This window comes from Bos indicus, chromosome 27 (assembly GCF_029378745.1).
Source record: "Bos indicus isolate NIAB-ARS_2022 breed Sahiwal x Tharparkar chromosome 27, NIAB-ARS_B.indTharparkar_mat_pri_1.0, whole genome shotgun sequence".
Lineage (NCBI taxonomy): Eukaryota > Metazoa > Chordata > Mammalia > Artiodactyla > Bovidae > Bos > Bos indicus.
In genome coordinates, this window is record NC_091786.1 from 3,102,151 (window position 1) to 3,116,549 (window position 14,399).

At 38.6% G+C, this 14,399-nt stretch overlaps 1 protein-coding gene across 1 annotated transcript in view; it reads right to left on the bottom strand.

Moving 5' to 3' along the window:
- Nucleotides 1-14,399, bottom strand: part of CSMD1 (CUB and Sushi multiple domains 1) — a 2,070,704-nt gene that overhangs the window by 1,065,465 nt on the left and 990,840 nt on the right. Inside the window, exon 4 of the mRNA XM_070781602.1 lies at nt 3,782-3,976. Within this exon, the coding sequence (XP_070637703.1) occupies nt 3,782-3,976 (195 nt within the window). The remainder of the gene's footprint in view (nt 1-3,781; nt 3,977-14,399) is intronic.

Sequence of the window (14,399 nt, forward strand, 5' to 3'; positions counted from 1 at the left end):
GAGGAATGCCTCGCTCATAATAAGTAAGCACCATGCACCAGTTAAGCAGCTGTAGTTACTGTGACAGCAGTAGTAATAATACCAGTATCATTAGCAGTAATAGCAGCAGCAGTAGTAGCTTGACAATTGTTTAGTTGCTCGGTTCTATCCAACTCTTTGTGACCTTATGGACTGTAGCCCTCCAGGCTCCTCTGTCCATGGGATTATCCAGGCAAGAACACTGGAATGGGTTATTTCCTTCTCCAGGGGATCTTCCCCACTCAGGGGTCAAACCCCCATCTCCTGCATTTGCAGGCAGACTCTTTACTGTAGAGCCACCAGGGAAGCCCCAATATGCTATTCCTAGGACAATTAACATCAGAAACATCTCATGAGCTTGCCACACCTTACCCAGATAATGAAAAAAATAGAAAAGTATTCATTATGGAATATCACTCAGCTATAAAAAAGAATGCATTTGAGTCAGTTATAGAGCAGAAGATGAAACTGGAGCCTATTATACAGAGTGAAGTAAGTCAGAAAGAGAAACACTAATACATATTATATTAATACTAATATTAATATTAAAATTAATAGTACATTAATACATATTAATATGTGTATTAATATACATATATTAATATGTATTAGTATTAATATGTATTAATACATATATATTAATGCATATATATATGGAATTTAGAAGGATGGTAACAATGATCCTATATGTAAGGCAGCAAAAGAGACACAGATACAAAGAACAGACTTTTGGATTATGTGGGAGATGGCAAGGGTGGGATGATTTGAGAGAATAACATAGAAACATGTATATTACCATATGTAAAATAGTTGACCAGTCCAAGTTCAATGCATGAAGCAGAGCACTCAATGTTGGTGCTCTGGGACAACCCAGAAGGATGGGGTGGGGAGGGGGGTTCAGGATGGGGGGACACGTGTGCACCCATGGGTGATTTGTGTCAATGTATGGCAAAGACCACCACAATATTGTAAAGAAATTATCCTCCAATTAAAATAAATAAGTTAATTAAAACAGACAAAAGTATTCATTATATAGCATACACTAAAACACAAACATACTGATGGAAACGATACACTTTGATATGATGACTTAAGGCTGTGAATCTGCCTGCTTACATATATGGATTAAAAAGTCAGATCAAAACCACTATGAGGTAACATTTCACACCAGTCAGAATGGCTGCGATCCAAAAGTCTACAAGCAATAAATGCTGGAGAGGGTGTGGAGAGCAGGGAGCCCTCTTACACTGTTGGTGGGAATGCAAACTAGTACAGCCACTATGGAGAACAGTGTGGAGATTCCTTAAAAAACTGGAAATAGAACTGCCTTATGACCCAGCAATCCCACTGCTGGGCATATACACTGAGGAAACCAGAATTGAAAGAGACACATGTACCCCAGTGTTCATTGCAGCACTGTTTATAATAGCCAGGACATGGAAGCAACCTAGATGTCCATCAGCAGATGAATGGATAAGAAAGCTGTGGTACATATGCACAATGGAATATTACTCAGCCATTAAAAAGAATACATTTGAATCAGTTCTAATGAGGTGGATGAAACTGGAGCCTATTATACAGAGTGAAGTAAGCCAGAAAGAAAAACACCAATACAGTATACTAACGCATATATATGGAATTTAGAAAGATGGTAACAATAATCCTGTATATGAGAGAGAAAAAGAGACACTGATGCATAGAACAGTCTTTTGGACTCCGTGGGAGAGGGAGAGGGTGGGATGATTTGGGAGAAGGGCATTGAAACATGTATAATATCATATATAAAACGAGTTGCCATCCAGTTTCGATGCACAATACTGGATGCTTGGGGCTGGTGCACTAGGACAACCCAGAGGGATGTTATGGGGAGGGAGGAGGGAGGAGGGTTCAGGATGGGGAACACATGTATACCTGTGGTGGATTCATGTCGATATACGGCAAAACCAATACAATATTGTAAAGTTAAAAAATAAAATTAAAAAAAAAAGTCAGACATGGTTCTTGTAATAAACTATAATGGAAAAAGAATAAAAATGTATAATATATACAAATAGATATAACTGAATCCCTTTGCTGTACACTGGAAACTAACATAATATTTTATATCAAACACACTTCAATTTTGAAAAGGCAGTCATGAATTTGAGTTTTAACTCATCATGTACTATCTTTGGAAACTTTGGAAAATTAAAATCGTGCTTCTTCATCTGTGAAATGAGCATGAACATTCATTATTTCACTGAGGTCTTATGAGAATTTAGTGATATGATTCAGGTAAAACACTCCAAAAACTTTCTGAATTACATTAAGAAATCAATAAATGTTAAGTTAGGTGGGCTGCTGTCCATGGGGTTGCAAAGAGTCACACAACTGAGCACACACACAAATGTAAGCTACACTATTATTTTTGACATCATAAGGTGAGTTTTTCTTAGAAAAGTCAAAACCTAAGAGTGAAAGTATGTTCTTTCCTAAAGTTACTGGATCACGAAAATAACATCACAGAAAAGGCTGAAAACCAAAGGTTTCTAAAAAGAAACTGAGTCCAACCTTGTACCAAACCATGAAGAGGAACACTTGGACTAGAGCATTCCTCTATGGTCTGTCTCCAAATAAGAGTTTTGAAAGAGCCTTTCTGTGATATAATTTAATTATCAAGGAACATCTGCCATTCTTAATGAGAAAAAAGATTAAAAAAAAAAAAGAAAGAAACTTCAAAGAAGACCAAAAAAAAAAAAAAATGTATACTAAATCTTAGACTGCTATGAGAAGTAATTAAAATGTGCAGAATTCCACAGAATTTCAGAAATAGGATGAAGAAAACTTGGTATTTAAAGAATGCATCTGTATTTGTTACTGACTTTATAGGGTCCAGTCATCATGTTTTCTTGATGAGGGCAAAAAAGGAGAGTAAAAAGTCTGGCCTAAAACTCAACATTCAAAACACTAAATGGCATCACGGCATCTGATACCATCACTTCATGGAATCAGTGACAAATTTTATTTTGGGGGGATTCAAAATCACTCCAGACAGTGACTGCAGCCATGAAATTAAAAGACACTTGCTCCTTAGAAGGAAAGCTATGACAAACCTAGACAGCTTATTAAAAAGCAAAGATCTCACTTTGCTGACAAAGATCCGTATAGTCAAAGTTATGACTTTTCCAATAGTCATGTACAGGTGTGAGAGCTGGACCATAAAGAAGGCTGAGTGCCAGAGAATTGATGCTTTTGAACTGTGGTGTTGGAGAAGACTCCTGAGAGTCCCTTGGACAGCAAGTTAGATCCAACCAGTCAATCCTAAAGAAAATCAACCCTAAATATTCAATGGAAGGACTGGTGCTGCAGCTCCAATACTTGGTCACCTGATGCAAAGAACCAACTCACTGGAATAGATGGTGATGCTGGGAAAGATTGAGGGCAGGAAGAGAAGGAGGTGACAGAGGTGAGACATTTGGATGATATCACCGACCCAATGGACATAAGTTTGAGCAAACTCTAGGAGACAGTGTAGGACAGGGAAGCCTGACATGCTGCAGTCCACGTGGTCGCAGAGAGTCGAACCTGGCTTAGCGAATGAACAACAATGTGGTTTCTTAGGTAACTTATAATATCGCTATTGGGAACAGAACAAACTGACATGGAAAGACCCAGCATGCCGTATCTTGCTTTTGCTAAGTGGAAATTTTCCCAACATCATTTCCAAAGTCACTTGTTCAATCCAGGTGGGAGCACATCACGCCCTCCCCACCCAGGCACTTACCTCTGCAGAATGGGGCTGGGAAGTCCCAGGAGGCCCCGTTCCCAGGGCTGACGATGCAGGTCAGGATGGCGTGGCCCTCCAAGACGTAGCCAGAGAGACAGCTATATCGGATCTTGTCTCCTATGTTGAATCGTGTCCCGTGGAGGACTCCCTTCAGGATTTCCCCAGGATTTCCACATGTGTGGCTGGGTAAAACTATTGGGAAGAAAAACAAAAGAGAAAGAAACATAAGTTAAAGGAAGATTTTCTACTGATATCAGTCTATATCACAAAACATAGACCTCATTTGAATTACTTAAGTTATCAAATCTAGCTATCTTAATTTTGCCTAAAATGCAAGTAGCGAAATGGATTCATGTTGTATAAAATCTACAATTTTGTTCTCCTGTAAAAATATATGTGTATGCATGCACACTCAGTTGTATCTAATTCTGTGCAACCCGATGGACTATAGTCCATCAGATGCCTCTGTCCATGGGATTCTCCAGGCAAGAATACTGGAGTGGGTTGTCATTTCCTTCTATATATATATATAGATAGATAGATAGATATAGATATATACACACACACATACACACACACACATATATATGATATATAATTAAGTGGATTTTGTTAAGAGGAAAAAATACAGTTCTGCTTAGATTCAATTTTCTATATGATGCCTAGATTATTTTCCTAATAATGAGATTCTACAATCCTATAGAATTAGCAATTAGATAATATAGCAGAATATAGATAGCTGAAAAAATCGTTAACAGAAGCACATGAATGGATATGCATGCTATATTTTTCCTTATTCCCCGAGACCAGCACTGCCTGACACACACCAGTAATAAATGTTCAATCAGTGTTTGATGGATAAATAACTGAATTAAAGAATAAATTAAAAATCTCATTTGCTAATCTATCAGACTTTCATAAACATTGTACTGCTATTATATTCCCGGCCATCTGTAAGGCTCTATGCATTTAGAGCAACTGACTGACAACAAAGTTTCAGGTGTAGGCTCTGACAAAGCAGGCACTGTCTTCATCTGTGTTTCAACAAGGCAGCCCTGGTTCCGGTCTTGCCTGGCCTTCTCACTGTTCCCACTGACAGCACTCTCTGTTTAATTCAGCTGCTTTCCAACCACATGGACATGATGCTGTTTCATACTCATAGAACGAAATTTTGAACTTGACTGAATAGACAAAGTGGAGAATTGTTGGCTATTGTTGCCATATTTCTGGTTATATTTAGCATATCATCTGTAAATTAGCTGCTATGATGTAGAATTCAAATAAGCAAAGGATCCTACTATTTAAAAAAGAAATGATTTACAAATAAAAAAATACTTCCAAATGAACAAAACTGTTCTACTTCTGTATCCTTTTTTTTTTTTTTGCATTAGTATAGGAGCATACTTTGCAATATATATATATATAAAATACAGAGAAGTTTTTCTTTTTTCTTTGTTTTTAGGCTGAGAGATAAACAGATCTTTCCCAGTAAATGGGGACGAAATTTCATTTATTTCAAAGATTAATTTTATTTTTATATAATTTAAATACATATGAACTAAGCTATTTAGAAACACTTACAAAACAAATGCCATAGTTTAAATGTTTAATGTTATTAACATGCTTGTGAAATTATTACTTACATAGTCAAAGTTTGCACACCTCTAGTTTTTAGAAAATAATTTCTGAAAATAGCCTTCAAAAAACTGTTTGATAACGTAATAGAAAATAATTCAGTATAATCTATAACCATCTTTGTTGTCTTTTATAAAAAAGAAATTCTGTTTTTAAGCCTGCATTCACTATCCCAAAGGCAATAAGTCTATTTTTAAAATGTTGTTTAAAAACAATTTTAACTTTTTGGAATTTGTCTATGACTTTCAAAGGCAGAAAATTTCCAATTCTATCTTGGAGAATCACTTTATTTTATGCCCTGGGATATCTGTCAGCCAGCCTAACTTAGGGTTGTTACAATCAGAGACAGTCGTGAGACCTGGGCTGGCTGAAACTGTATCACAAATGGAGAGAGAAAAGGAAAGGGGGTTTGGGGAGATATACTAATATGAATGCTTTTGGCATTTGTTCAGAATGAGAATTTTTATTTCAATCGATCTTATTTTAGGAAAAAAGTATTAACATTTTAATGTGAATAGTGTCAATGAGTGAATAGAAATTATTAAGGATGATTTAAAACATTTACTTCTAGTTGCAAACAAACACAGAAATGAAAACATGCCCATAATGTTACAAAAGCATCAGTCGTTTCATTAAAACATTACAAAAATATCTTAAATTGTGAAAAATGGACACAAATTATAATAGGTCTACACCAAGATATACAACTCAGGCATGCAGACAATGCCAAGATGTGAAAATCCAGTGGCTGGGAAAAACTAATTTAAAATAAATAAATTCAACTCTGTTGTCATTTCTGCCAATTTCATTTGAACTAATTTTTGAGCCAGTTTCCCTGAAGATACCAAATGTCTCTGGTGTCTCCCGGAGCAATGAGGACACATTAAGTATTTAGTAAATGTTACTGAGCTGACTTGGACTCTCCATTTAGTTTGCTTTAATCATTCCTTGAAGTCATGTGCACCCTCTTGCAGATGCTTCAAGAATGGCATTCCTACTAGGGAGGTGGGAAGGGGCACCTGGTGCAGACACTTGTCAACGTGAAAGAACGCTGAAAGGAGCCCTGGGCATGGCTCTTTCCTCTTGTGGCAGGCTTCCATCCATCGGACCCCATGGAGCCAAGTCTGCACACCCAGGGCCTGAAACCTAGGCTGTCATTCCAATTACACTCATGGAAATCCCCTCTACGATACTTCTGCTTTGGCGAGTACAAACGGTCACAAGTCAGTGACTTCGTGAGGCTCTCACATTAAGCCTTAGGCCTAAGCATTTCAATCATTAAATGGATGCCATATCAAATCCCATTTCAGAAGACACATGGAAACTTGCAACTAAAAATACAGTATTTATATTCATCACAAAACAGGATAAAAGGCTGGTGAACAGAAGCCTGCAATTCATCAGGCACAGCAGCATTTTTAGCAGGATGTGCACAATTAAGGAAATTTCATTAGGTGTGTTCATGTGGAAACTGGGTCCCCCAGGGTGTATGTCAGACAATTTGTTTACACTCTATCTTTCCTGGAGTCTCACTGGAGCTTAAGGAAATAAAACTCCAAATACCCACCTGACACACAACCCTGAAAATAAAAACCAACAGTATGTGGTGTGTTTGTCCACAGATTGCTTGTCCTGAACTCCCTCCTGCGACCTTCGGGAAGGATTCGAACCACCTGATTATACTCATATTCAGAAACACTTTTAGAAGTCAGATGTTCAAGTCTTGAAACCTGCCATTTACCCTCTGGACCGATTCTCTGAGCCATGGCCATTTGGTGGGACAAGAAGGTGCAGAGAGATCAGATACGCACCAAGAGCAAGGAGGGGTCCTCAAGTAGCGGGAGCAACCATTTAATGTATCCACTGCCAAGCTCTCCTTGTCCATGTGATGAACCACATGTGGGGGACATGCTGTGAAGATATTATATTATCCCTGAAAATCTACAGGCTCTGGATGAGAAGAACTCAAAGAGGAGTGAATTCTAAGCAGACTTCAAGGTGGAAAGCGGTAAGGTTTGGCCAAATTAATACAGAAAGATTATTTTTAAAGAAAGGATGCAGTTCTGGCAAATGGCTATAGAAAAGGACCCAGCATGGTGGGTTATGGGAATCGGTGTCAGAAAAATGCATGTTTCTACTCCAGAAACACACCTATAAGGTTGGACAAAGTCTCAGTCTCTATGTCTTGATGAGAGGAATGAAAAACAAAACCTAGTAATGGGTGTGTTAGGACACATATATGATGTAAAGCAGAATCAATAGCTAGCTGGGCACATGGAACAGAGGAAGCCCTCAATAGATATATTAGCAATTTCAAATTTACTTTCCCAGTTCTAAAGCACCACGTGGACTTCAGAGAAATCAAACAAATTTAAAAGTATGCAGGGGTTCTGATAAATACCAATTTCAGAAACAATAAAACCAGAAAAAGTCTGCTAGAGTCAATGTTGTCATTAAAGTAAGAACACAGTCATTAAAAGGGGAAGCAAAAGAGAAAGACACTCCACTTTTTAGCCACGTTAATTCTTCCTTATTCTTGCTCTATTTTAGTAATAATCAGTTACACACAGCACATGTGATGCGCTAGACACTGTTTTAAGTGGTTTACATATATTAACAGTATATATGAAGTACCATTATTATCCCCTTTCATAGAGGAAGGTACTGTAGCACAGAAAGGTTAAGCAACCTTCTCACGGCCACACAGCTGGCGAGTACTGGTGATAGGGTTTGCACATGATGGATCCAGAATTTCTGCTCTTCAGCACTACAGTAAACTACAAGAAACTGCTGTCATTGCAAAAAGCAAGAAAAATGATAAAATGCCATTAAATCAGCCATGTTCTCGGTAGAGCTTTGTTTGATAATAGTAACAGGAATATAAGGATTAGGGAGCGTTACGATATTTCCCCATGTAAAACTGAAGGCAAAATGATTACATAGCTTTTAAAAAATACATTTCAAGCTGTCAGGTAAATTTGCAGGATGGGACAAAGGGACTAGGCGGGACTGGGTAACAAAGTTAACACAAGCAAAAAGACCAGTTGGCAGATGGATTTGAAATCTAGGGGCTGGATTTTAAAAAGATTTTGAATAGCAGTTTTAAGACATTATAAGCCTGTAAGAAATGAGAATACAAAAATGCTTGTTGCAAAATGATGCTGTGTGAAATAACTGTGGGGAATGCAAGGAAGCATGTACGGTCAGGTGACCCCTGGGATGAGCTCACGGTCTTTAATTTTTCTGGTTGATCTTTCACGGGTATATATCTTTAAAGAAGAAGTTGTCTTCACTTCACTAACCTGTATCTATGAGCAGTTGGACCTTTACCACCCCAAACAGCACAGGCATCAATCTAGATATGCTGCTGCTGCTGCTAAGTCGCTTCAGTCATGTCCAACTCTGTGAGACCCCATAGACGGTAGCCCACCAGGCTCCCCCGTCCCTGGGATTCTCCAGGCAAGAACACTGGAGTGGGTTGCCATTTCCTTCTCCAATCTAGACATAAATGACTGTAAATCTAGGACCAAGGAACTAAGAATGAACTACTGAGGAAGAAACAGCCACAAGAAGAATTTATGATGGTGACCCAGGAAGAGAGGCCATGAAGGCCACGGATGTGGTAGAGTAAGTTTACTTGTGAACGTGAGTGTCTTGTCATTCTCTCTTCAGCAACTCCATGAATGAACCCTAGAGTCAGCAAGAAAAGAGGGAAGGACCAGAAAAATGCTAAGTTTCCTCTCTAATTTAGAGAGTAACAACGGAGGGGATATAAAAGAAAAATAACTGGGGGCCAGACATAAATCTGCTGAAATACCAAAGTTAATGGGAGGAGGGGGTTAATTATTAAACAAAATGGAAAAATAGCCAAAAAGTTAAAATCAAGATCAGAGAGCCTGGGAGTCAAGCTGAGAAGCAATCATGGAAGAATATGCCTGGTAATATCCACAGTTGAAAATTAAGCATAAGTGATTGACATACAAAACAAGCATAGCAATAAGTAATAATACCAGGGGAACTTTCCATTATCACTGAATTACTGAACAGAAACTTGCATGTACATGACTTTTTTCAGGTAAATTTACATATACTTCCACCACATGGTGGATCCCAGATTCTCCCAAAAAAGACACAAGCAGATATACAATTTTTATGATCATCTTTATTCTTCTCAAAAGTAAACTTTACACTCAGCAAATGGATGTTCAGCCACTTGCAAGTGTCTCAGTATTTCTATAAGGTAAAGAAAAAGATACTGAAACAAACATTACTACAAGCCCTCGCAGATTATCATGTTGACGAGAGCAAAGATGCCAGCAATCACTCAAGAACTGACTGAAATGACCTCTGTCTTATGCCAAATGCTGCTCCTATTTACTCTCTAACACATGATAACCATGTAACAAGGATAATACAATCTGTTCCAAAAGTTAAATATTATATTAAACACAATGAGGGGTGGTTAACAAAACTAAATTAAAGTGACCCTAGAAAACAATTCTAAACTCTTTCTTAGTCACTGTTCATTTCATTAATTTAAATTAAAAAAAATAATCTCACTACAATATTTCTTTGGCTAAGTTGGAGTAACAATGTTTAATGAAATTTGAAAAAAAAAGTCAAAATTTGTTATTGCTTTAAATTACTTTTAAAGCCTCGGGCATCAGTCATTGTCGGATCATGATTCTGAGGGATAGGAATCAAGTGAGAGTCCTTAAATCCTCCCCAGCAGATTCCCTGGAGAGGGCAGGGATCCCAGGTATAGGAGTGGAAACCCAGGGAGAGACTGATGGTCTTCCTGAGTTGAGGAGGCAGAGATGAGAACCCAAATGTCAGGGAGGCTGAAGTTTACAAGGGAGCCAGGGCTCCAGAGACCTGCAGAGCCCCTCCTGAACATGGTGGAGTGCTTACTAGTGCATGTATGTAAGAAAATGACCAAGGCTAATGGAAGAATTACTAAGGGATTGGAGGCAAAAGTGCCCAGACACTCTCATGGCTGAGCAGAATACCTGCTCCCAACAGTGAAAACAGACACCTTCATGGCTCAGTGGACAGAATTCAGAGCATCAGATCCACAAACCTGCAAATAAATGAGCTACTTAAAAGCTCAACTGAGGTTCCAACTTGACTTGCTCTTCATGAAGTCTTAGAAAGTAGTATTTGTAAGGATCAAACTGTCCCAAGAAGTTTAACAACATACAAAAAATATTTGGGGGAATACAAAAGTATCTAGCATCCTCTAAATTAAGATTCACAATGTTTGGGGTCCAATTAAGCATGATAACTGGCAAGAAAATAAAATTCATAATGAGGAGTAAGAAGAATAATAAAAAAAATAGCCAGAAATGACATAGATGGTTGAATTAGTAGACAGCAGTATTAAAACAGTTACTCTAATTGTATTCTTTGTCTTGATGAAAGTGAAGATCAAGCACCTTAACTAGACATGGGGAAAAAAGGCAGAAACTGTTAGACTGGAATAAAATAAGCCAATGATACACTAATGCCAAAAAAACACACTTTAAAGGTGCAAAGAGACAAAAGAAAATGAAAAATACTAATAAAAATTCTTACATTAATCAAAAGAACACTTAAGTTCCTATGCTAATATCACACACAGTTTTAATGCACAGAGGGATGTCATCTAATGTTAAAAAGGTGGACACTCCTAGACATTTATGTGCCTAATAACAAAGCTTCTAAATATATGGGCAAACACTGACAGAATTACAAGGAGAATTTAATAAAACTAATTATAGTTGGGATTACCAAACTACTCTCTTAATTGACAGAAAATCACTAAGGTTATAGAAGCCTTGAACAAAACTCTCAACCAACATCTAATTAATTAATGGTTAAAGAGGAAGTCATACAAGATATTAGGAAATGTCTGAACTACATGAATTTGGCAATAAGGGGTTCATGATCCGAGCCACAGTCAGCTCCCAGTCTTGTTTTTGCTGACTGTATAGAGCTTCTCCATCTTTGGCTTCAAAGAATATAATCAATCTGATTTCAATGTCAACCATTTAGTGATGCCCATGATAGACCATTCAGTTATGACCTAAATCAAATCCCTTATGACTATACAGGGGAAGTGAGAAATAGATTTAAGGGACTAGATCTGATAGACAGAGTGCCTGATGAACTATGGATGGAGGTTCGTGACATTGTAAAAGAGACAGGAATCAAGATCATCCCCAAGAAAAATAAATGCAAAAAAGCAAAATGGCTGTCTGGGGAGGCCTTACAAATAGTTGTGAAAAGAAGGGAAGCCAGAAGCAAAGGAGAAAGGGAAAGATATACACATTTGAATGCAGAGTTCCAAAGATTAGCAAGGAGAGATAAGAAAGCCTTCCTCAGCGATCAATGCAAAGAAATAGAGGAAAACAACAGAATGGAAAGACTAGTGATCTCTTCAAGAAAATTAGAGATTCCAAGGGAATATTTCATGAAAAGATGGGCACAAGAAAGGACATAAATGGTAGGGACCTAACAGAAGCAGATGATATTAAGAAGAGGTGGCAAGAATACACAGAAAAACTGTACAAAAAAGGTCTTCATGACCCAGATAATCATGATGGTGTGATCACTCACCTAGAGCCAGACATCATGAGATGTGAAGTCAAGTGGGCCTTAGGAAGCATCACTACAAACAAAGCTAGTGGAGGTGATGGAATACCAGTTGAGCTATTTCAAATCCTGAAAGATGATGCTGTGAAAGTGCTGCACTCAATATGCCAGCAAATTTGGAAAACTCAGCAGTGGCCACAGGACTGGAAAAGGTCAGTTTTCATTTCAATCCCAAAGAAAGGCAATGCCAAACAATGCTCAAAGTACCCCACAATTGCACTCATCTCACATGCCAGTAAAGTAATGCTTAAAATTCTGCAAGCGAGGCTTCAGCAATATGTGAACCATGAAATTCCAGATGTTCAAGCTGGTTTTAAAAAAGCAGAGGAACCAGAGATCAAATTGATAATGTTTTTTTGGATCATCAAAAAAGCAAGAGAGTTCCAGAAAAACATCTATTTCTGCTTTATTGACTATGCCAAAGCCTTTGACTGTGTGGATCACAATAAACTGTGGACAATTCTGAAAGGGATGGGAATACCAGACCACCTGACCAGCCTCTTGAGAAACCTGCATGCAGGTCAGGAAGCAACAGTTAGAACGGGACATGGAACAACAGACTGGTTACAAACAGGAAAAGGAGTATGTCAAGGCTGTATACTGTCACCCTGCTTATTTAACTTATATGCAGAATACATCATGAGAAATGCTGGGCTGGAAGAAGCACAAACTGGAATCAAGATTGCTGGGAGAAATATCAATAACCTCAGATATGCAGATGATACCACCCTTATGGCAGAAAGTGAAGAATAACTAAAGAGCCTCTTGATGAAAGTGAAAGAGGAGAGTGAAAAAGTTGGCTTAAAGCTCAACGTTCAGAAAACTAAGATCATGGCATCTGGTCCCAACGCTTCATGGGAAATAGATGGGGAAACAGTGGGAACAGTGGCTGACTTTATTTTTCTGGGCTCTGAAATCACTGCAGATGGTGACTGCAGCCATGAAATTAAAAGACGCTTACTCCTTGGAAGGAAAGTTATGACCAGTCTAGACAGAATATTAAAAAGCAGAGACATTACTTTGTCAACAAAGGTCCGTCTAGTCAAGGCTATGGTTTTTCCAGTGGTCGTGTATGGATGTGAGAGTTGGACTATAAAGAAAGCTGAGCACCGAAGAATTGATGCTTTTGAACGGTGGTGTTGGAGAAGACTCTTGAGAGTCCCTTGGACTGCAAGGAGATCCAACCAGTCCATCCTAAAGGAGATAAGTCCTGGGTATTTATTGGAAGGAATGATGTTGAAGCTGAAACTCCAGTACTTTGGCCACCTGATGTGAAGAGCTGACTCATTTGAAAAGACCTGATGCTGGGGAAGATTGAGGGCAGGAGGAGAAGGGGAATGACAGAGGATGAGATGGTTGGATGGCATCACTGACTCAATGGACATGGGTTTGGATGGACTCTGGGAGCTGGTATTGGACAGGGAGGCCTGGCCTGCTGTGGTTCATGGGGTCACAAAGAGTCGGACATGACTCAGTGACGGAACTGAACTGAACTGAATTACATGAAACTGTTTAAACAACAAGTCAAATTGTAGGATGTATTGAAAGTTATGCTTTTAGGGAGATTCACAGCACAGAGAGTTTATATTATGAAAAGAAGAGAGATCTCAAACAAATTACTAAAAAATGGAACATGAGCAACTGAAGAAGAAACTGAAATAAAGGAGTATCAAAGACAAAAGTAGACATCACTCCTCAATAAAGCTATTTAAAATAATGCCAGTATATCATATCTCATGCTTCCTTTCCCCAACAAATACATTCCAAGTTGTTATTAGTGATCAGACAAAGATGAAGATGCCAAGATTCTGCCCTGGAGATAATTCAAAGTCCAGGAGCCAGCAGGGAAAAGAACAATCACCACATGGCTTCTTAAGAGCCCGAGCAGAGACTGCGTGCATCCTACAGGAATGAGGAGGAGCTGTGGATGACCGGGCAGGGGGAGAGACCTGCGGGGAGGAAAGAGCACTCCCTCTGTCTCCAGCTCCCTCTCCTCTTCAAGTAGACTGCTGGAAGGAAAGGGTCTCCAACAGGGACAACATGGAGCATGTAGACATGAAAAGCTTTGGGAGGAGGAAATCTGGAGGAAACATGGGGGAGGCAGCCTCTGGAGGCTGCTGGGTGTCCATCGTGAAGAGGTGAAAAGACTGCAGAATTGTCAAACTGAAGTTATAAAAACAAGTGTGTTTTGTAATCTTACCAGAGGAAGGTTATGTAGGTGACGGTAGTACACATTTACTTCTGTGCTTCAAGTTACAGTTTTAATTACCTTAAATAACAATATTTATATCATGCTGCACATCTGGGTCAAACACTCAGACACTTAACCTATGCTACTGCTAATTCC